Here is a 24,528-nt window from a genome sequence, read left to right on the forward strand (position 1 = left end):
ATAACTCTGCTGCAAAACTCAAAACAAAATTAATAAAACATATATAATGTATTCCTACGGAGAGATTTACCTGCTCAGGTGTAAAAAAGATCGACTGAAGAAATAAACAATAAAAACCAACTCACCTTAAAACAACATGGACGAGTCGACAATTTCTCTACTGCTTCTCAACAGCTTTTCTCTTTGAGGAAATGTGCATACAAACACCCTGATCACATTTCAAAATAAAAGCTCCACTTTTATTAAAAAGTACTAGAATATTTTACTAAAGAACTTTAAAAAAGTACATTTTTAAAGACATGTACTTTACTTTAAAAATGAGTCATTCAATATAAATATAAAGCATATCATATGAATTAAAAGTGTGTTGTACCCTTACAGGCAATGATAAGTGTTGATGCGTGGGTCAATGATCAGCTCCAAGTATTCCTGCAGTATTCCAGTCCCATCTGTATCCAGATTTAAACCTGTTTCCTCATAGAGTCAGGACTAACTGATGCTGTGCAGACAGACTGTCTCAACGCTTCAGACTCCTGTTCAAACACGCTGCTTCTGTTTCTCTCTGTGAGGGACTTGTTGTCTATGACCTTTATTTTGAAAAGTAGGACCATAATCTTTGTTTTTCCTTCTTTTTAAAGCCTTACCTTTTCCTCAAACCTCCATTTTGTTTGTTTAAATTTAAAATGGCGCCTCTGTACAGCACTGCTTTCACTCACAGACAAGGTGTACGAGGAAACATTTGTCTGTTAAAGCTGGAGACACAAAGCTCTAATATTCATTATTCAGAATAAGCTGGCTCATAGTTATTGGATCATATAAATGATATACATGTATGTGAAGTATATTAAATTGTATCAACAAATACATCAGGACAAATGTTGCAGCAGTTTATTCTGTTTTACTGATGACTAGTTTATTGTTCGTAGGCAGTGTGGTGGAAAAAAAAACAATCAAGACAAAGAACAAAAATATGAATATAAAAATATTGGTAACAAATGCACGTGTAATGTAAAAAATTTAGCTATGAAAGTAATGATAGGCAGACCTGTTTTACATGATACAGGCTCTAATTTCAAACCAAATCAGAGATCAGTTGTTTATAAAAAGGTTTAAAGATTACAACATTTACAGAGTTGAAATTTTTTAATTTTAAATCACTATAATGCAGTTTACATATCACTTATAGTTTATCCACCATATTCATATCTATCTCCAGCTGTCTGAATATGTCTAGTATTAAAGATATATTAGGTAATTCTTTTTCCAAATTATTTTTTGGGCATTTTTAGGCCTTTATTGACAGGACAGCTGAAGACATGAAAGAGGAGAGAGGGGGGAACGACATGCAGCAAAGGGCCGCAGGTCGGAATCGAACCCTGAACCGCTGCGCCGAGGACTAAACCTCTATATATGGGCACCTGCTCTACCAACTGAGCTAACCGGGCGCCCGTTATGTAATATTTCTAACATGTTTGAGCACTTTAGGATGCACACAAACTCAGAATTTTGCAGCCATGTTCAAACTAGTAATTATTTTGATTATCGATTTGGGCATGGGCATCAACTGAGGTGTCTGCGGCAGGGACTGCGCAGTGTGACACTGAAAAAGTTACAAAGTTGCAACACATGAAGCTAGAATTTAATCAATTTAAATTTTTAACTTAATTGTAACACAAATGTCTTGACTCTGGGGGAGAAATCTGAACGATCACTGAGATTTTTAGTCATTATTGGATGTTTTCTCTGTGCTGCTGCAGACAGTGCGTCACATAGATATAGATACAGAAGATACATTCCTAAATTCTAAATCACTTTTCCTGTAACTTTAAAGCTCTAAGGGGTTAGAACAAAGTTTAGACAAACAATAGTTACAGAGTTGGTAAAGATGAACACAGTAAACAGAGCAGAAGCTTTTAAGAAAGTAAGTTCAGCTTCAGCTTCTCATTGAACTGGGAAAGAACTTCATTGAAGGAGTCAGTCGGCATCGTCTGCTCCACAACATGACGGACTCCGCTCTCTAAAACATGATAATACCTCTTCACCTCCTGCAGCTCTGACTGCAGTCTCTTCTCCACCTTTTGGTGCTCCTCTACAGCTTCACTCAGCTTCTTCTCGTACTCTGACTTCACAGATTTGATTTCTTCCTCCAGTTTCTTCTCGTAGAACTCTCTGAGTTCGGTCTCTCTCTGACGCAGCATTTCCACCGCCCCTTCGTAGATGTTGTTGGAGTAAAACTGTCCTCCGTTGGCACCAACCATCTCCTCCACCTTCTCTAACAGATCCAGGACCTGTCTACGATTGTTGATTTTGAGGTTGTTGAAGATGTGGTATCTGTTTCCTGTCTTCCTCAGGATCGTCTGCAGCTCTGGTCCAGCCTCCTGCAGCATCTGTTTGACGTCTGACGTGACTCTGTCTCCGTGTGTGAAGAGGATGATGGTGTACTTCCAGGCGTCCTGTCCAAACATCTCCTCCACCTGCCTGACGGCGTCTCTTTCCTCCGCTGTGAAGGACCCCACCTTGATGACCAGCAGGATGGCGTGGGGCCCCGGGGCCGACATGTTGATGCATTTGGAGATCTCTCTCTTTACATAATCATCAGCTTGCGAAGTGTCAAAGAGTCCAGGAGTGTCAATGATGGTCAGCTGCCGGTCCAACACCTCGCCTGTCTGCTTACAGCAGTGTCTGGTCACTGAGGAGAGAAAACACATTTAGTCATGTGCTTTATTACGATGATGGTGGCAGGGTAATCACTAGACCCAAACAGAATCTGCAGATTGTTTTTTTTTTTTTTTTACAGTTTTCAGCGGTAATCCGGAAAGAAATGTACTGGTGTTAAAATTCTGAGTTTTTTTAGTTGTTTAAAATCTGCGGAAAATTTTGCAGAATTCTGCAACGGAGATTCTGTCTGGCACTGGTGATCATACAAACCCTTTTCATATTAACATCTCAGCCAAACACATATACACAACAGGTGAGCAATCCAGCCTCTGTCTGGCCTGCAGAGTGGTTGATGTGACGTTTTGTGCCAAAGAACAAAAGCATTAGAACCAACCACTTACCAGAAGAGTGTGAGTATTTGTGTTACCTGACAAGTGACCGACAGCTGCACTGAAGGCGTCTCTTCCCAGTATGGTGTTTCCACTGGAGCTCTTTCCTGATCCAGTTTTTCCAACGAGAACCAGCCTCAGGTCTGACACTGGCACACAGAGGAAATGATTAAACCCATGTGTGAAGAAGATCTTGTATACATGTTCTACCTCTGTTTATTTTGCTTCAATACGTATGCTTTAGTTTTTATTCTGATTTATCATTTGCTCAGTCCCGCCTACTGTTTACTTCTGTTAGCCGGTCAATCAATCTCTGTAGTAATGGGTGTAGGCAATAAGCTAATGTATATGGCGATGGTAATTAACCTGTGACAACTAGCCTATATTAAGTGCAATGTGTAGTAATGCTTTGCATATGTACAATGCATTATTACTTTGTAAAATGGTGAAAGTTGCCCCTAAAGAGCTGAGTGAGTAATAATGTGACAGGATGTGTGCGTGCGTGTAGAGTGAGTGATGGTGATTATCTTCAGAGTGAGTAGTGACTCTAGAGTCACAGTGAGAGAAACAAAGAGTCTCCCCTGTTCTTTCTGACCACGGTGGGAAATCTCGAGCAGGAAAATGCAACTCTACCCAGCCATGGCCGAAGGGACCAATCAGTTGTTTTGGTCGGCGTCGCTGCAACGTGAAGTTACATTTTATGAGACGTGACATGTTTTCAATAAAAATAGTATGATGATTAGCTTCTCTGCATTGGCTTCCAGTAAAATCCAGCATTGAATTTAAAATCCTTCTCCTGACCTACAAAGCTCTAAATGGTCAAGCTCCTTCATATCTTGAAGACCTCATAGTACCTTATTGTCCCACTAGAGCACTGTGATCCCAGAATGCAGAGTTACTTGTGGTTCCTAGAGTCTCTAAAAGTAGAATAGGAGCCAGAGCCTTCAGCTATCAGGCTCCTCTCCTGTGGAACCAGCTCCCAATCTGGGTCCGGGGGGCAGACACACCACATTTAAACTTACAAGAGTAAACTTAAAACTCTCCTCTTCGATAAAGCTTATAGTTAGGGAGTGAGGAGTTGCAGCGTTTGACCCGCAGGGGAGGGTGTATAGCTGGAGGACACGGCACCCCTTCTCTTCTCTGCTTCTCTTCATAGTCGTCAGATTCATCTACCAACCCTTATAGAACTGGCTCAGGTTCACCTTGCACCAGCTCTTAGTTATGCTGTTATAGTTTTAGACTGCCGGGAGACTTTCTTTGACACACTGAGCTCCTCTCTCCTCTCTCTTTCCATCTGTGTGCATCCATGTCCCAGAAATGCTTGTTACTAACTTAGCTCTGGGGAGCTTATTCCCCGGAGTCCTTATGTTTTATCACCTCGCAGTTTTCCTTGGATTAGGGTGACACCTAAATCATGGTTGCAGCTGTCGCCATGGTCCTGCTCTGGCATCGGCTTGTAGCAGATGCCCTGCTACACCCTGCTCCACCCTGCAGTGACCTGCTACGTCCTGCTACGCCCTGCAGTGCCATAAACCAGTCCCTCCAGAAAAACGTCAATGCAATGCAAATCAATGCATAATCAGCTAAAGTCTGCATATTTATGCGGGGGCCGCATTTTTTCAAATACGCCGCACTTTCGCCGCATAAATTGCCGATTTCCACGCAAAATATGCAGGGCTTGCATGCTTTCATAATCCCCGCATTTTCGTTGCAAAAAAGTCCCATATATCTTAGCAGAAAGATGAAAAATGTTGCATTTACTTCACACAGGAGCAGCTGTTTCCCCCTGTTGCTATGGGAACGTTATGAAGTGACGTAATTACGCGACGTGAACATCATCGAAAAGCTGCAAACCCCGCGATGAAGCCATGATGAAACCGCAGTTTTTAAAAGTTCCCGCAATTTCATCACCTAAAATTGCATAAATATCCCGCATATTCCATCACATTTTTTAAGAAAACGTGCCGCATAATCAAGGATTTTAGCCCAAAACTATCACAAAAAAACTCCTACTACTATCGCATTTTTCTGGAAGGACTGATAAACTACTACGACTACTATTTCTAGTCATAGTTCCATTATCTTTATTGTGACTATTATTGCCACTGTTCATCACACCCCCAACCGGCACCGTCAGACACCACCTACCAGGAGCCTGGGTCTGTCCCAGGTTTCTCCCTAAAAGGAGTTTTTCCTCACCACTGTCACACTGAATGCTTGATCTTGGGGGAATTACTGGAATTGTTGGGACTTTATAAATTATAGAGTGTAGTCTAGACCTACTAAAGTGTCTCGAGATAACGCTTGTTATGATCTGATACTATAAATAAAATTGAATTGAAATTGAATTGATGACAGTGAGCTGCCCAAGTCATGTGTGAAACACGGCTTATGAGTCTTAGAGCAACAGTCACCAAGGCTCATTGGTACTGTCACATTTAGAGCCATTTCACATATCAAAATTATTATGATCAAATAAATGATAAAATGTTAATGTGTCACACTAAAGTGTTAAAGTTTTTCTTTAAGCAGTGGGACTGATAAAAGGTTTCAAACCTGTTGGAGGTTCATCTCTACTTCGTCTTCTGCTCCTTTCTGTAGGAGAGAGAGAGAGAGAGAGTGCTTTACTATTACATTAATAATACAGAATTTTTTTTTTTTTAAATTACAAATTGCTGACAACCACAAGCAACATAGAACAACCGAGGATGAACAGTTGGACCAGTTATGTGATGATGACCTGTTAGTGGCTGTTTGCTAAATGTAACAGATGATTTGAAAAAAAATATCTAGGTGGCATGTGTCACATAGCTCTCCGCTGTGAGCACCGTCCAGCAGAGAGCTACAATTCAGCAGAAGAAAGAACTTACAACACACTAGCTAGTGCAAAGTTGGCACCAACAAGTTACAGTTTTTCTCAGTTGTTTACACCCAAATACTGGTACTTGAGACACAATGACCACAACATGTAACTCATGCACCAACCCCCTCAACCAATTCTGATAAACTACAAGCACAATTCCTGCTTTACAATCAAAATTACAATCTACTTTTCCCTGCTGGCTAGCTCAGCTAGCGTCAGCTAAATAGATCATTCAGCTTGCTCAGCTAGCTAGCTAGGATTGCATATAAACCCAGCTTCATACAGTGTTTGCTTTATGATAGGGCTAAAATAAAATAGTCATGTGACTAGACTGTGCTGTTGGACTGATTGACTGAAGTGTGAGATTATAGCAGGTTGCAGAGCATTTTGTAGGCAGCTCGGTAACATTCCATTTAGGGAAGGAGGGTGTGTTGTTGGGTAAACTAAAGAGTTTGTCTTTGCAGGTGCCATTCTCAACTACATTGTAGCTTTAGACCAAGCTTCTTTATCAACCCCTGACCAAGAACAGCAGGTGCATCTGTTTCAACTCCTCCATATTTCATAGGTCATATTTTCGTTTTCTTTTCATAAACATTAGCCTGTGATTAGTCCACGATCACAGAAACAGAATGGTCCTGCACAGGGGTGTTTCTAGGACTTGAGGAGGTTCAGGGATTAGCCTTAGATTAGGGATTTAAATAAACTGAATGTAGTGCAAAATATAGCTTGTTAATAGCCAGTGTATGTTCATTTCAGCTTCCAGTTTGTAGCTGTAAGTTAGATGGCACCAACATTTGGTCTAATCATAACTGGTCTGGAAACCCAAAGACCAGGGTTTTGTTCCAGATCTGTGTGGGACCTATGATGAGGGGTCTGGGGGTCCTTCCCTGAACATGTTGACCATTAAATAATTCATTTCCTGTATTCAGGTGAATTTTTATGCACCTATTTTTACTTTTTTCTGAATCAATTTATGCTGGGAATATCTTCATGTAAAGGGAAACATAGATTATAATCCAAATATAAAAACATAATGGAATATTTAGCAGTAAGGCTCTCAGGCATTCTGTATTACTTTATCTATTTATTCTCCTGTAGATCAACTTTTCTAATTATATCTGAGTCAGCACACATGTAGTCTAGCATCATTTACTCCTCCCTCCTCTTTTGCTTCTTTTATTGAGGAAGAAACCTCCTCAAATGTGCATTATTCACCTCAATGATACATTAATTCATTATAATGGATTAATAAAGCCCTGGACTGTAATATTTCAGATGTTTGAGCAAGATTTCTGCTCATGTTCAAAACTTTGTGCACATTCAAAATACAGTATATCTGTGTTCTCTGAGGTTTGGAGGAGTCGTGATATTATAAAAATAAAGTGATAATAGGCTATTACAAGAATAAAGTCACTATATTTCAGAAAATAATCTATACCTGCACCGTAGCCTGCTGTGCATTACGTGATATCTCTGCTGAGACGGTAGATCTCAGACCTCCTGACAGACTCACAGCCCCGTTTGGGTCTCTGGTCTCTGAATGAGACAAAGTTTAGGGAAGAGGCTGAACACTGCTCTACATCGGAGGTGGAAAACCAAAACTACGGCAGAAATACACAGAGCTCAAACGGGACACATCTGCTGCAGCATGTCCACAGCAGAGCGCGTCCTTTATAAACCTGAAGCTGTACAGCTTTTTACAGTGAGAGAGGACACTAAGTGATGCACAGGTCTGCTTCAGACAGAGCTCCATTTGTTTGAGTCTGAACCATAGACTGGTTGCTAGGTGATAGCAACAAATACAGCATGGTCGGACCCTGCACGTAGCTGCCCGTTCTATTCGTCTCAGAAAAATAAACTGGACAAAGTTACAGATACCAAATTCTTTGGTTCTACCATGAGTTCACAACAAGAAAATGTAAGAACTGTGAGTGCGTTGGAAAATACTTTTCTTCTTAATTTGCATGTGCCGTTCTGTTTTTTTTTTTATTCTATTATACTTATTTTTGTAAAAGGAGAGAGGCAGAGAGATCCGGGGCTATTCATAAAACATTCGGGGCTGTAGCCCTGGCAAAATCAGCTGACGCCGCCTCTGGTCCTGTAGTATTTACTTTAACTTTTTCTTCTTATTTAGTTTCTGTCCAATGGCCCAATCTTTTATATTTATATTGAGTAATGTTTCATGTTCAAGTAGCTTTCTTTATTCTAATTTTTTTTTATAAACCTGTTTGAGGAAAATATCTGTTGCATTTCTTGACATAGAGGAGCCTCATTGTTAACTTTTTTTAAATCATTTTCTGAAGCTTTAAATTGTTTGGGTCAACTTGAGATGTTTAATTTGAATTTGAGAAGGTTTTTACAGATTGATGACGAAATAGGGGCCCCCAAACAGCATCTTGCATAGAGCCTGCCAAAAGCTAGAAAAGTTATAGCCTGCTTTTCTTTTACAATAAACAAATGTTTTATTTTTATTTTTGTTTTAATAATATTGTTTTTAACTGTTTAACTGAACTTAATCAGTCAACATTCGTATTTTTGGTGAAACGGCTAATTCACTGGACCCTGTAAATGGGATACTCCAAAACCCTGATCATACCGAGTTATTAACTCCACTACATGTGCGTGTTTACATGGACGTTAATAAACGGTTAGGAAGCTTTTGATCATAATGGACATGGTGTTTCCATGCTCACATAAACAGGATCCTGATGTCCATGTGAACACACTTGTTGCTGTATACAGACAGAGAGAAGGGAGGGCGAGAGCTTGTAGTTAACCCTGCCATGCTGGGAGAGAGAGAGACATTACAGACAGACAACTGGTATCTTTGAGCGGAGGGACGTGACTCACGGGAAGCTAAACTGACAAGCTTTTCACGGCGAATTTGATTTGACCACAACTTCCTCTTTATCTGCTTTTCTCATCAGAAACGTATAGCCTTTTGGATCAACAAATAACCACACTGATTTGATTTCTGCACAAGTCATCTGACTGAAGGACAGTTTAATAGCAATCCAACAGCTCTGCCTTTCCAACAGCCCATGTTAGTTCATCAGCGAGACCTTCCTGCGCCAGTTGGTCAGTTCAAAGTGAAAGTAACACTGACATGACAATAACTAATGATTCACATTCATTTAAACACGTGTAGAACTGCTGTCGGCACACATTACTGCAGAGATGTCCATGACGTCTGTTTAAAGTTTAGTTTGATCGTATATGAAGTCGAGATTACATTGTTAAGACCAAGACCAGAAAACTAAACTTCAGAATTCATTCAGACACAAACTATTTGATATGTCTATATTTATATATTAATGCAGTTGAATGTGATCGTATGAAGTCGTGATTACATTATTAATAAAGTTTATTCAGACACAAACTATTTAACTCACTGAGAGCTTCAGGTTCCGCCATCTCCGCTGCCGTGAACGTCTCCTGTCTCTCCTCAGATTCTGGTCTGTCCAAACACAAAGGTGTTCATCACAGAGACAGGACATCATCTTCCGATCCAGACCTTCAAAATAAAAGTCACATTGACTGAAGCATGTCCTAAAAAACAGCTTTGTGAGGACAGAGGAGAATGTGGAGCAGCAGAAATGTGTGTGGAAGAAGACAGAGACAGCAGCTCTTCACAAACCTTCATATCTACAGTAAAAAAGAGAAGATCCCGTGTTTTAATGTGGTAGGACCCGCCCTCCTTCCTGTCGTTAGTGAGTTATATTGTCGTAGCTCGACGTTTGCGAAAGGAGGAAGCAGCAGCGGAGAATAACGTGGATCAAGCTCGATCTGTTTTAATGTGAGTTTGTCTTAATGTTTGTATGCATATATAATTTATTACATACTCAGTATGCATAGGCTATATCCTATAGGCCAGTTCTATATAATCAGCTAGTCGTGCTTGGGCTTGCAGACCGTGGTCAGAAAGAAAGGTGAACTCTTCTGTTCTCTTCACGCAGAGAACCCTTCACCCAGCAGCAGCTGTTCTGGAGGAGCGTTCAATCTAGAAACTCCACTGGACATTCACTTATATATATATATATATATATATATATTTATTCACTGCTTAACTTAAACACTTACACCTGCACTTTCGACCAGACTCTCTGCGGGCGCACGCACACAGACAGACAGACACACACACACACACACACACACACACACACACACACACACACACACACACACACACACACACACACACACACACACGCACACACACTACGTACTTGCTCTGTGATGGGCGAAATTGAACGAATTAATCTTTTTGAATAAACTTTTTTGGTACCGGTATGTAGCCCACCAGGGCAGCCTGTTGAACAGTTTACATTGTTTTGGTCGTTTTTCCTGGATATTTGTGCGTCTTTCATAAAAGTAAACTAGTCTACAAAGTTAAATGGTTTCTTCCATTTAGTCCAGTCATGAACAAGACTGATCAATGATTTGTTGCTGTGTTTTAGTAGTTAAAGTAGTGTTGTGATGTTATATACGCAGCAGGAAGCCTTGACAGGGAGTCTACTTGAAAATTGTCCAGATGCTCTACTGCAGCCTTTGTTAAAAATGTTGTACCAAGGCCTAGTAATGTTTGGCCCTCATCCCATGGGGCCCACTTATGTAATTTTGCGGGAAAGAAAGAAAGAAAGAAAGATTTAATTGATTATTTACAGTTATAATAATAGATAGCCCAGAGGTAACCCCCCCTGGTGAGACGGCACAGCCATCTGGACCAGTGTTGGGCAAGTTACTTTTAAAAAGTAATTAGTTACAGTTACTAGTTACTTCTTCCAAAAAGTAACTAAATTAGTTACTCAGTTACAAATTATGAAAGTAACTAGTTACTTCAGAAAGTAACTATTGCAGTACTTTCAAGTACATTTTTAGATGCTCAAATGTGACCCCACCTCCACCTACCCCTCTTTAATGGAACTTAAAATACATGTGCATGTTCAATTAGTTATGATAAATCTGATGGAGATTTGACCAGCTGGTGACCAGAATTGGCCGATTTTCACTGATCGGCCATGACCGGCGACCTGCCGCTCAGTCTGACATATGCCGATTTTATGCCGGTCAAATTCACTCAGGCGCCGCATGATTTACATCATGCAACATCAGCACCACACATGCACACGCACCGCCGCTCAATCAGCTGTTTATAAAATGTCATAAAGTCGTAATTATACACGGCTAGGCAGAGCTGTCAGCTGCTCTCTCTCTCTCACTCTCTCTCTCCTCTGAGGCTGAAAAACGGGAACATGAAAACCGCTCTCACAGCTACAGTTTATCAGAAAATAGCGTTGGGCACACTGACTTTGATGCATTTACTGTTTATCAGACCCCAGCTGAGACAAGAAGCTAACGTTAGCGAACGCTGCGGTCCCTCTGCCTCTGACGCCCTGCTGCAGGAGACGCTGTATTAAAAAAATAAAATAAAAAAGAGACGCTGTAGTCCTCTGACACGTTGTGTTAACGTCACTGTTTAAAACGCTTTCCAGGTTAGTGGGTACTGCTCAAAACCAACATTAAAACATAGTAATGTTCCCTCTGCGTTTAGTTTTGTTGCTAAACTGAAAAATGAGCAGTGACGTTAAATCATCTGTTTCAGGTAACAGCTCACTAGGGTACCGGCTATTTGCTGGATTATTCCGAGGTAACCGTCGGTAACTAACGTTAGCAGATAAGCCCGTTGGTAGTGGTCATATTATACACAATGACACATAAAACAAACTTGCTAAAAAAGGAACTACACCTGTTTTCCCTGTTTTCATTCATACAGAAGTTTAGTTTGCTAAATATATCACATTTCTTTAGTTGATATTGATGTGAAAAGAAGGAAATGGTTCTAACATTGCTCTTTAGATGTGTGTGAATGTCCCCCACCAGGAGTAATTTATATAGTTCTATTTTATAGTGATCCATTATCTGTTCAACACATGTTCTATTAAAGAAAAGATAGAAAATAAATATGTGTGTGAGCTGTAAAGTGGTTAGAAAAAATGAAATCAGAATCAGCTAAAATCGGTATCAGCTGCTAACTCAAAGAAAATCAGAAATCAGAATCAGCCTAGAAAGTTGTAATCAGTGCATCTCTAAAATCTGAATATTATAATGAAATGGACACTTAATACTAGGGCTGTCAGCATTAACGCGTTATCGCGATGCGATTAAGGGCAGAGCATAACGCGTTCATTTTTTTTAATCGTATTAATCGCATGTCTCCATTTATTAATTTCTGTTCCACCTCCCTGGGCTTGGCGTGGTCCTAACAGCTACTATTTTGACCCTTTGCAGCACCGTTACTTCTCATCAAGCTGCCACTTCCTCCTAACACATCCTGCTGCTGCTGCTGCAGCATGATGGAGAAACACAGCAGCAATAACTCTGAATGGAGATTTTTATTTTCAGAAACTCCCAGACGGCTCGTAGACAAGTCAAAGCCATATATGCACGTTGTGTAAAGCTGAATTAAAATATCACCGAAGGACGTCAAGCTGGAGCATCTTTGTTGGGGGAGTAACATCCATAAATGTGCATTTGGCACTTATTCATGTGAATGATACATTAATTCATTTTAATTAATTTATAAATCCCTATACTTTAATAGAAATAAAATCACATGTGTTTCAGCAACATTTTTGCTCATGTTCATTACGTTATTGCTCTGCTAATATATCTCATTCAGAACCGTCTGACAGACACAAAGAGCACCGTTGGGGTCTCTGCTCTCTGAATGAGAGCATTTAGAGAAGCGGCTGTACACTGCTCTTCATCAGAGGTGGAGAACCTAAAGTACGACAGAAATACATGGAGCACAAGCAAGACAGTTCTGCCGCAGCATGCACACAGCTGAACGTGTCTATTATAATTACCTGAAGCTGCTACACTGACTGTGGAAGCCACGCTGCTCGTATAGACACAAAGCGACGCATGGGTTCTTTAGAGCTCAGTGTGTTTGAGCCTGAACCATAGACTGTAAACGTCATGGGAACTTTAAACATAATGTAGCAATATTAGTGCGCACCTAAACTTTGTACTACCTACATTTGAAATTAGATTTGGATGAAGCTCTGGAAAAATGACCTGGTGACACCGATGGAGTTTCCTGAACAGAGGGAGTCACCTCTTTTGATTAGAGCCACGACACTACGTGCCTCCCTGTCATTGCTGCAGCTCCGTCGGTGCAGGTCTTAATATAGCTGCAGGGCTCTCAAGTTTTGAAGACAGGCAAGAGTGACATTTCCTCTCCAAAAAGGCCAGTGCTGCCTGCTGGAATTGTTGAGCCTTCTGTGATGTGACCTTTCCAGCCTCAAGGAGCCTGTTGAGCGTAGCTCTGGTGGTGAAACCCACATTGAGTTTTTCTCCTATCAGTGAGAAATAGAAAGTAGATAAATAGTAGAGGTAAAATAAAAAAAGGATTCATTTAAGTTGAAGGATTAATTCTAAAAAGTGACAAGTGTGCCATTTAGGAGAGTGAAGATGGTTGAGTAGAGTTCAGCATTCTGATGGCTTGAGGCTATAAGCTGTCTCTGAATCTACTAGTGCTGTTTCTGATGCTCTTATATCTTCTACCAGATGGCAGAGGGGTTAATATATTGTGACTGGGATACCATACTTTTTACAATTTTGTATCCATTTTCCATCATCAGAAAGACCACTCAATCCACCATTAATGCAATTGCTACTCAGTTCAATGACTATGAGTATATTTAAGTTTAGATAATTAAGTTATTTTTTCACTCTGTACAAGTAATTTATCAAGGGACACATGTAGTGCACAGAATCAACAAATATGTCAGCTGTTTTGAAATTAGATAGCTTTAGATAGCTTAATTGTCTTTCTTGACAAAGTAACACAACCTATATTTCACAGGGGTGTTGCACTTAAGAATGGAGACATCAAAACAGCCAAAAATAGCCCAACCCTCCCATTTACCTCTTCATACAGCTGGAATATGGAGGCCTTTTCTCCCTGGAGGAGGTTCAGTGTAGAGAACACTGGGAATGTGGCCTGAAGGAACAGGAGGTAGACTTCCATCACCTTGGTTGTTTCTCATCTGCAAATAGACAGGTTGTTAGTATTGGGTGTCTCACATAACTATCTTGAACTAGTGACAATATAATGTGTGACTTACTTAAAGATTTGAAGTAGCTGGTGAGTAAGGCTGAACGATTTTTGAAAATAATCTAATTGCGATTTTTTTCCCAAATATTGCGATTCGATATTCAATTATTTTTTAAGCTCTTTGTCTTCTGTATTATTCAACAAAGACAAACAAAAAATCATTTTATAATATGAACAACACACAATTACACACTAGACAGTTAAATAAGTAAAAATATAGTATATATATATATATATATATATATATATATATATATATATATATATATATATATATATATATATATACACACACACACACACACACACAACAGTGTATTTTTTCCAGTGCCCAGAGAGGAGCTGCCTCCAGCCCCTCCCCCTCGTGAAGTTGCGTGCTGCCGTGTGCACTTGTTCAGAGAGGCTATCGTTACGTTAGCTAGTTGCTGGTGTTCTTGTTCAGAGAGGCTATCGTTACGTTAGCATGTTGCTGGTGTTCTTGTTCAGAGAGGCTATCGTTACGTTAGCATGTTGCTGGTGTTCTTGTTCAGAGAGGCTATCGTTACGTTAGCTAGTTGCTGGTGTTCTTGTTCAGAGAGGCTATCGTTACGTTAGCTAGTTGCTGGTGTTCTTGTTCAGAGAGGCTATCGTTACGTTAGCATGTTGCTGGTGTTCTTGTTCAGAGAGGCTATCGTTACGTTAGCTAGTTGCTGGTGTTCTTGTTCAGAGAGGCTATCGTTACGTTAGCATGTTGCTGGTGTTCTTGTTCAGAGAGGCTATCGTTACGTTAGCATGTTGCTGGTGTTCTTGTTCAGAGAGGCTATCGTTACGTTAGCTAGTTGCTGGTGTTCTTGTTCAGAGAGGCTATCGTTACGTTAGCTAGTTGCTGGTGTTCTTGTTCAGAGAGGCTATCGTTACGTTAGCTAGTTGCTGGTGTTTTTGCCATGGGATTAACTGTACTAATAAAACTGTTGAAACCCCGCGGCCACGCTGCTGTGAAAGCTCCCCGAACGTCGTTTATCAGAGTCTGGTTGTTACCCCTCTCAGTGGCAGCTCCTCCACTCATATCTTTATTGACCCTTTGCAAACACGTCACACGACCACGTGACGGCGCCATGACGGACGGCGGAAGCACAGGCTAAACAGTAATGGACGAGCGGAAAGTTTCATAGTTTCAATCAGTTTGAAATACATAACACTAAATAAACTGTATTTGTGGCTTTATATGGTTTCTTTTATTGAACAAGTTGTCGTGCCGTTATCGGTCGAGGTAGGGCATCTGGTAGGTGCTCACAAAGAGCAGTATTTGGAGAAGTTGGAGATAGCAGGATTGGATACAGACCCTTAATTCGTTCTCCCTCCGTTTTCACGGTCCTCATTAAATCACCGAGGTTTCTTCCTAAAAGGGAGTTTTTCCTCGCCACTGTCGCAATAGCCACTGCTAATGCTTGCTCTTGGGGGAACTATTGGAATTGTTGGGGCTTTATAGAGTGTGGTCTAGACCTACTCTGTCTGTAAAGTGTCTCGAGATAACTCTTGTTATGATTTGATACTATAAATAAAATTGAATTGAATTGAATTGAATCACAGAGTCTGCCCGACTTCAGTCCACACGATCTGCACCACTGTGTGGTAAACGGGTATCCCCATATACTGGTGCTGATCTCAAAGCTTTTAAAAGTCTGGATGCTAACCAGTTCTTAGTAGCTGGCTGGGTTAGAGGTACGTGATGCTACGCTAACGGCGGGGGGAGGTACCTCATAATGGCAAAGATAAGACATCAATCTAGGGTTTATTTTGTTTTAACATCTATTCTTTACTTAAAGGAGAATTCTGGGCAATTTTTACGTTAATCTTGATCGCTATGCTACGTGAGTACTTTCGATAGAAAAAACCCAGACCCGAATCAGTGCAGGTAACACGGAGAAGCTGCAGCTACGTACTACAAGAGTCCACTGAGCTAAAACGGCAGTGGTCGGGGCCTTTGTGCCTCTTAACAGACACAAAATGCAATTAATATGTCTGTGCCACATGAACAGGGCCCTTATGTGTCAACAAGATGCGTTTTCAACTCAGACATTGTTTAAATTCACCTACCCTGGTCCCTGTCTCGATCCTGCTGGTAGCTAGCTTGCCCTGCTAGCTGATAGCCGTTAGCCGCTAGCTGCCGTCCAGTGAGTGTATTCAGACAGGCTTGTGTGATAATCATCCCAGTAATAATCCGCGGAGCGGCGGTGGTGTGGGTATGTCCTCCAGAGGACAGGTCATGTCACGTCTTGAAGTTTATTCCCCCCTAAAAAAACAGTAGTGTGGTAGTAGCTGGACAGCACTCACCGGACGGCAGCTAGCAGCTAACGGCTATCAGCTAGCAGGGCAAACTAGCTACCAGCAGGATTGAGACAGGGACCAGGGTAGGTGAATTTAAACAATTTCTGAGTTGAAAACCCATCTTGTTGACACGTAAGGGCCCTGTTCATGTGGCACAGACATATTAATTGCATTTTGTGTCTGTTAAGAGGCACAAAGGCCCCGACCACTGCCGTTTTAGCTCAGTGGACATTTGTAGTACGTAGCTGTAGCTTCTCCGTGTTACCTGCACTGATTCGGGTCGGGTTTTTTTCTATCAAAAGTACTCGCGTAGCATAGCGATCAAGACTAACGTAAAAATTGATTGAAAAAGAAATTCTCCTTTAAGTAAAGATTTATATAACACGTAGCCCATGTTTTTAGAGGACATGGTCGGTCGTGGCTACCCATACCGTTGTTCACTGGGTGTGCCAATGCAACTTCCTAGCTAATGGATGCCTGAACACATCCCAGCTCTGGGAAGTGCAGTCATTAATTATCTATCACACGTTAATCCATGCACTAAATCACGGAGTGTCTATGTATTATCTATCGGTAGTAACCACACATAATTGTAACATCTAGCCATCTTCTTATCTGTGATTATATTTGCTGCGTAGCCTATGTTTAGATTTGACCGGTGGATATTTCGACGCGATGGGCAGCAGCTAGCGAGCCGTCCAAAGCTAGCTGCAGCTAGCTCGTCAGCTAGCCGGGGTAGGAGCTCCGCAGACCCGCATTTAACTCGTTTTTGAAGCTAGTTTCCGTGCCATGTCATCTTTAATTTAACCAATATTTTTTGTATGTGTGTTAAGTTAAATGATCAATGGAACGGCTTTCTTTTTGGATATGTAGCTAGGTCAGTGAATAACCGATGTTAGCTAGTTATGTGGGTCATCATCGGGTTGGACCTGTTAGCTGGTTAGCACGGCAGCTAGCTGGTTGAGGATCATTTTATTATCACTCATTTCCATTTTAAACAGAAAGGCAATACATACACATGCTTGTGTTGGTGAGGATTATTCTGCAGATTGTGAATGTGAGAACACAAACACGAACGAAAACGTACGAGTTTAGCTTGCCGTCCATCTACAGCATAGCTCTTCCGCCGTCCGTCATGGCGTTCATAATTCGCGCGAGTGGAGCGTGACGTCACGTGCAATGGGTCAATAACGGAGCTAACCACTAACCGGAGCTAACCGCTAACCGGAGCTAATCGTTGCCAACCGAGCCTTCAGTTCTGTGTGTCTGTATCCATTAACTGCATGTATGGACTCGAGCCAGAATAAAACCCTTCATTTTATTAAAATGGCTGTAAAAGTTTTAAACTACAACTCAGAGTTGTTTGAATGACAGAAATCAGCTCCAGGTACGGCGTAGCGTTAGCGTGCTAGTTGATGCTTTCTCTGCGGAGTGCAGACTGATTTGCTCTCGCGAGTCATGTGACCAAATCGCAGCCTTTGCGATTAGGAAATCACATTTTAACATATCGCGATATTATCGCAAATGCGATTAATCCTTCAGCCCTAGTGGTGAGTGGGCCATACCGCTGCAGAATGCTGGTGATGCACATCTCCAAACTCAGCCACCTCACAGAAATGTACAGCAGCATTTCCATATGATCACTGCCATGGAGGTCACAAAATTCTGGTAAAATATGTAAGAAAAACAAACAAAGTTAACCCACTTTTTCATCAGTTTGGGTGTATAACACGAGCTAATTGAATTAGAAACCTTTCAAGTAACCTTTACGGTTTGTGCTGCCCTTAAACCAGTATCCAACAACAACCACAAGGTCCTCAGTGTCAAATCCAGATATCTACAGAACATGACATGAACGCAAAGATGTATTAATTATGTCATTATACATCAAATTATTTACTTCACCTTACAGATATTTAATGGAAAGCAAACATGTTGAAACTTACTTCCAAAAACCTCTTCCCTGCGTGTTTGTCAGTATTATGGATTATATGGCAGGGGCATCCAGGAATGTAAATGCTGCGATTTTCCTTAAGCATTTTTGCCGCAATTGAATTTTTGGCTCCAATGTTAACTGGGGCATTGTCAACTGACAGGCCAACACAATTTTCCATGGTATGTTATGCTGTATCAGGCAACGTTGATTTTTTTAATATATGACATTAGCTGTGCCACAGCTTCTTCCACTTGTAGTGCACATGTCGAGAAATCTGTGCACAACTTTGGTTGTATCAAATACCCTTACAGTTAAGGGGTTCATCTTCTCTAGTCCTGTAACAATATGGTACATAAATAACTATGAACATGAGGAAATGGAAACAGGCAATTTAACTGTCAAAGGTATACCTGTGTCATTTGAGCCATCCGTGACCAGTGTAAAGGGATTTTCCCTCATCTTCATCACCAGCTCGTTCCTATAATGTGGTGCAACTGCTTGATTAATGATGCACGTAGTTTTTGTGCTGGCACTCTGGCACTGAAATTTTGAGCTGTGGGAGAGTCTTTGAAGCATTCCCTGTACAAGGGGCTGAAATGGTCAGCCACAGCAAATCAAACATTGTGTTGAACCATTGCTACGGCAACTTTCACCTCGGCTCTCCTTGTCTGCAACAGAAACAAATGAAAAAAGATATAGCTAAGCTGAATACAAATTTGAATGTTAACACTGATTTAACCCATGTCTGCATGTCCATTAAAATCTATGAATTTCAGTAACAATTAAAATACATTACAGAGCAGTATTCTGTCCATGTCATGGATTAATGTCTCATTTATGCCATAAACATAGAATTGGTTGTATTATTTAGGAAAAATGGTATTCATGAACATTGTAATCAACCTTTTGGATTTAATGTGCTATGTACCTTGACCTCTTGCACACTCAGTAAAAGTTTTTGACTGTGCTGGTTGACTTCAGTGCCTGCTGTTTGGCCTGATGCCCTTTATTTACTATGTGCCTTGTCACATCCCGCACACCTTGATGGGCACAGGAGTTCTCTTGGTCGGCAGATAGAGCACCAGTAATAGGAGCTGGTGCTTCCTACAGTAATAAATGGCCATTTAGAGGTCCATTCATTATTAAAAGAGCTCTTGTAGGCACCCTGGGGGGGGGGGGGGGCTTTCCTCTCAGGGCTAATGAGAGGATGCTTAATTCCTTTTTACCTGACATCTTTGAAAGACAGAGATGCAATGATTAATGCATCCATGGCCAGGATATAATTATAAAATATGACATGATTTTAAAAGTGACCTATAACATTGACTATGCAATACACTTTGATTTATTTAGTGCTAATAAAATTATTAAGCCTATTTGGAGAGAGAGATGTTTATAATGTCATCGTGTGATAACGAAAATATGACTAGGTCTAGACTACTTGTTCTGAGCACATGAACAGTCAGTGAACAGGCTGTAATACTGTTGGCTAAGTTACAGACACTCATAAAAAAACTGATGCTAATTATCTGGGAAACATTCAGCAGTCAAGTTGTCATTGTGTCAAACAAGTTGTGAATTTGTTGAAACATTAAAACAGGAGATGACTTACTCTGTGCAGACTTCAACAATTCCAGGATATGCCTTTTTTTCATTGGTTGTTGCGTTAAATCTTACCCAGATACAATAGTGCTATTTTCTGATTGGCTATTGTGTAGCCCCTTTGTTTCTTTTGATTGGCTGATAAGTGGCAGGCTCAACTAAGAACTCCAGGGGAGACGCGCTTGATTCCTGCCTGGTTCCATAGTGAGAGCGGCGCGCCAGAGACATTTTGGGTGCTCCGGCATGTTAAATATATTATAAATAGTTTTTCCGCATGAGAAAAACAATGTGTGGCGGGAGTGCGTGACAAAAGAGCGAAATGAGTGACTGTCACGCTCAATGCGTGACACTTGAGAGCCCTGTAGCGGTTCCACAGCAGCCTGCACGGTTATGTAACCTATTTAATTTTTTTCGGTCCAGTAGTTTGGGAAAGGCTGCTCTACTGCATATTTTTAGCGGAGCAGACCGGAGAGCTACTTGTGGAAAGTGCTGCGTCGCGGCTGGTGGAATCACAAGCTTTGTCTTGAGTATGCGTGATTGCTGACGACGGCTGAGGCGCAGCACAGGCATGCCTGCCGGAATTTAGGGGTTAGGCTTCCCGTCTGTCACTGTAGCTGAAGACTGACTGTAACGGAGTATAGCGGCACTTTTTATCGGTATAACCAAAAACTACACAACTGGACATGTTCCATAAGAAATGTGGGGAGAAATTAGCATCAGCAACCAAGATTACAGGTAGCTACATACAATAAGGCTTCTAAACCAAAAACTACACGATCAAACATGTACCAACAGGAATGCGGTCTGAAATTTAGCAGAAGTTATTAACAATATCGACAACTAAGAGTGTCTGTAAACTATAACGCTGCAGTAATGTCTGTTGATACTGTTGAAGCTTTAAGTGTTGATGTATGACACGTGTATTGCGTCTGATCTAACATCTAGCGGTGAGGAGGGGAGGAGGGATTGTTTGGTGATCAAAGCTGGCACCATAACTTTACAAAGCAACAGATAGCCCAATAGCTAAATGTAATTGCAATAGCTGGGCAGTCTCTATGCATATATAACACAATATGTAGAATTCAAATACTTTGCCAAAGTTTAAATTGTCAAAACTTGTGACAGTAACTTATTTCACCAGTCAGCTGCTGTTAAACAACAAAAAGAGGAATCACCAGATGGCAGAAGGGAACTTTACAACAACATTGAACGCAGCATTGTACCCATAGCTGTTGTTTCTTCAGCTGCAGACTGTTGGACGTCTTTTCAGTGAAATACAGACACACTTTACACCGTTAGCTGTCAGCATTTTTAGTGTTTAAGCTAGCTGCTAGCTAAAGGTAGGCTAACATTACCTGCTGCCAAGTGTAATGTTAACTAGTATGTAACATCTGTTTCAGACACCAGAAGGCAGCGCTGGCATTTACATGGCACGGAAATGAGGCACCAAAATCTGAGCTGTCATTTGTTTCGAAAGATACAGGTCGTTTAGAAACCGGGCCATAATATCTCCAGGTTTTCAATACCCAACCCCATATAGTATGTACAGTATATCTGAAATTGGCTAAATTAACATTTAATAACTGTAAGAATGTTGTAAGTGGATAATGTTGATGTATTGAGTGTATTTAAGTCTGTAATCCACAGTAATATTACTGTACCCTCTCTATTCTCCAGCAGGTTTATTGTTTCTCAGTCATGGATCCAGATCCAGATCTCACCATCGTCCTTCTGGGAAACACCGGAGTTGGTAAAAGTGCTTCAGGAAACACCATCCTGGGACGACCAGCGTTTGAGGCTAAACAATCCTTCTGGCCTGTGACAACGCAGATCTCTATACAATCTGGAACTGTGTTTGAGAAACAGATCTCAGTGATCGACACTCCGGGAATATTAGGATCTGAGAGGGAGATTCAGACCCTGTGTCAGGAGCTCCTGCAGTCCTCCAGACCTCGTCTGTTCCTGGTGGTGTTCAGCGTCGGACCGTTCACCAAAGAACAAGCAAAGGTTGTGAAGGCAGTAGAAAGAGTCCTCGGACCTCAGGGGTTCAGTAAGTGCCACCTGGTCTTCACACATGGAGACGCCTTACAGGACCGGTCTCTGGAGGATTTCATCTTTGGAGATGAAGAAAGTTCATCGTACCATGCAGCATTTTCAGGGAGATGTCATCTGTTCAACAATAAAAACAGAGAAGAGGAACAAGTCAGAGAGCTGCTGATGAAGACAGGCCACCTCAGAACCCAGCAGCTACCTGACTCACCAGGTACCATCTTATATAATATTATATCATGTTCACATATTCTGGAGTAGTTGGTTGAACATAGTCTCTCATGTCTGGCTGTCTCTCCACAGGGCTGTGGAAAAAGGTCTGGCTATACTACAGATGCATTCTGGGATAGGGGAATAAATGCTCTGGTTTGTTTGCATTTCTTTATACCAATCACAATCACAATTGGGTGGCACTAAGCTCAGGACACAGTGACGGTGGCTCTGCTAAATAGTCTCAGGAAGGAAGTTGTTCTGGTGGAACATTTGCTCCCCACAGAAGAAAACTCCTCATACAATATTAAACTAGAACTGCAAGCATTTATGACGGGGTCCAAGCCTCGTCGGCACGTCCCCGACATCCCAGGGAGCGCGCAAAAGCGGAACCCAAAGCGTGACGTGGGGAGGCAAACGTCAGGAAATTTCGAGAGCTCTGAGCCGCAAGGTCTGCGGTACGTTGCCGTTGCAAATATCCAATTAACATTGATTGAGTAAAAGGGCCAAACCTGTCTACGTTGACTATAGTGCCCCCTAATGGCCGATCTTCGCCAAATTTGGTAAAGAGCCTCAGAGCGACATGCCAAACAAGTTTCATGTTGATAGCAATTACTACGGCAAAGAAATTGCAATCGCAAATGTCCCATTTACATGTATTGAGTTATCGGCCAAAACACATAAAAATTGATTATAGCGCTCCCTAATGGCTGATCTTCGCCATATTTGGTACAGCGCATAGTAGTGGGACGATGAACAATAATCCTAATTCTTTTGCTGATAGCATTTAATTTGGCAGAGATATGCTAAAGTTTGTGTTTCGTAGCTAGCTACGAAATTTTGTTTGGTCGTCAATTGCACATACACAAAAACACGTTTGACGTCATTATAGCACCACCTAGTGGTCCATCTGTGTAAGTTTTGGTATGTGAGGTCCATGAACCATTGTACATCTACACTGTAAATTTGAAGTTGCTCACATTAGTGTAAGTGTTGAATCCAAACCTGGGTCCTATAGTCCACGCCCACTTTGCCGAATCAGTACCCCACTGTAGGCGTGGCCTCATGGGTTGGCCCTAAATTATACCCTCAAAATTTCATAAAAATCGGATGAGCCGTTCATGAGATATAAACATTTTGTACTTGTAGCGCCCCCTAATAGCCAATTTTCGTAAAATTGTTTGGGGAGCCCCAGAGGGTCATGGCAAACAAGAATCTAAAGTTTTGCATAGATAGTATTTGTTGTGGCCGAGATATGGTAAAGTTCTTGTTTTTGTAGCTAGCTACACAAATTTGCGTAATTTTCATACGATAAAAATTCTTTTGATAACTTTTTGTCAGGTTGGTCTAGAGATGCTACGTACCAAGTTTTGTGCAGATCGGTCGCACGGTCTTTGAGGAGTTCGAAAAAGTATCTATGTGTTAACTGTGTTCTATCTGATGTTTCCAAAGACAGGAGGATGGTGCTGCTCGGTCTTCCTGGAGGAGGGAAGAGTTCATCAGGAAACACCATCCTGGGATCAGAACGGTTTGAATCAGTCAGTGGCTTTGATTCAGTCAGAACTGAGACTGTCTCTAAGTCAGCTACAACCGAGGGTCGTCGTGTCACGGTGGTCGATACTCCAGGAATCACTGATGAAGTTCTGACTCTTGAACAGCTGTTTGGAGAGATCATGAAGTGGATAGTAGTGGCCAATCCAGGACCACATGCCTTTGTTATTGTGGTCAGAATTGGCAGTGTTTCTGCAGCAGACATCAAAGTGTTTGAGATGCTGCAAAAACTGTTTGGTAGCGATGCTCGTAAGTATGCAATGGTCCTTTTCACTCATGGAGATGAACTGAAAGGTCTGTCCATTGATCAGAAGATCCTGGCCAACAGACATGTGTCTGACCTGGTCTCCATGTGTGGTGGTAGATTCTGTGTGTTTGACAACACAAAGAGAGGAAACAGGGTGCAGGTTAGAGACCTTCTGGATAAAATAGATCAGATGGTAACAGATAATGGTGGACAGAACTACACAGATGAGATGTTCAGGATGGCTCAGACAGGCAGTGGTGGTTGGATGAACAGAGTATGGGAAATAATTACCCAGCTTAATAAGTATAAAATCTCTGCAATAATCCTACTGGGCTTGACAGTAATTACAGTCATACGTAACATTGAAAAGACTGCACGTTCAAAGCAGACCCCTGACCTTTAGACCAACCTGACTTTTCAAAAACCTCATCCAGTGTCTCATTTTCCAGCTCTCTTATATAAAGCCTAGTAGGTCTCAGGAGTATTTTAAAGCTTTAGTGCGTAACTTTTTGATATTAATGAACTAAAACTAAAAGTTGCTACAAAGCTAATTAAGACTATCATCTGAACACAACTCTCTGTTTTTCTCAGTACTAG

General features: G+C 41.3%; 2 protein-coding genes across 2 annotated transcripts; one reads left to right on the top strand and one right to left on the bottom strand.

Moving 5' to 3' along the window:
* Positions 1–1,045: 1,045 nt before the first annotated feature.
* On the bottom strand, positions 1,046–12,890 carry LOC116064065 (GTPase IMAP family member 7-like). Its single transcript, XM_035998847.1, has 5 exons — positions 12,796–12,890; positions 12,593–12,691; positions 9,303–9,367; positions 3,086–3,259; positions 1,046–2,689 (listed from the first exon to the last, which is right to left on the bottom strand). The coding sequence occupies exons 1-5, from the start codon at positions 12,888–12,890 to the stop codon at positions 1,914–1,916; spliced, it is 1,209 nt and encodes a 402-aa protein (XP_035854740.1). The 3' UTR covers positions 1,046–1,913.
* Positions 9,642–24,528, top strand: LOC116064066 (GTPase IMAP family member 8-like). Its single transcript, XM_031319115.1, has 4 exons — positions 9,642–9,706; positions 21,555–22,137; positions 23,586–24,205; positions 24,523–24,528. Exons 2-4 carry the CDS (start codon positions 21,573–21,575, stop codon positions 24,526–24,528), a joined length of 1,191 nt encoding a protein of 396 aa, XP_031174975.1. The 5' UTR covers positions 9,642–9,706; positions 21,555–21,572.

The sequence above is a fragment of the Sander lucioperca genome, unplaced genomic scaffold (assembly GCF_008315115.2).
Source record: "Sander lucioperca isolate FBNREF2018 unplaced genomic scaffold, SLUC_FBN_1.2 Unpl_2, whole genome shotgun sequence".
NCBI lineage: Eukaryota > Metazoa > Chordata > Actinopteri > Perciformes > Percidae > Sander > Sander lucioperca.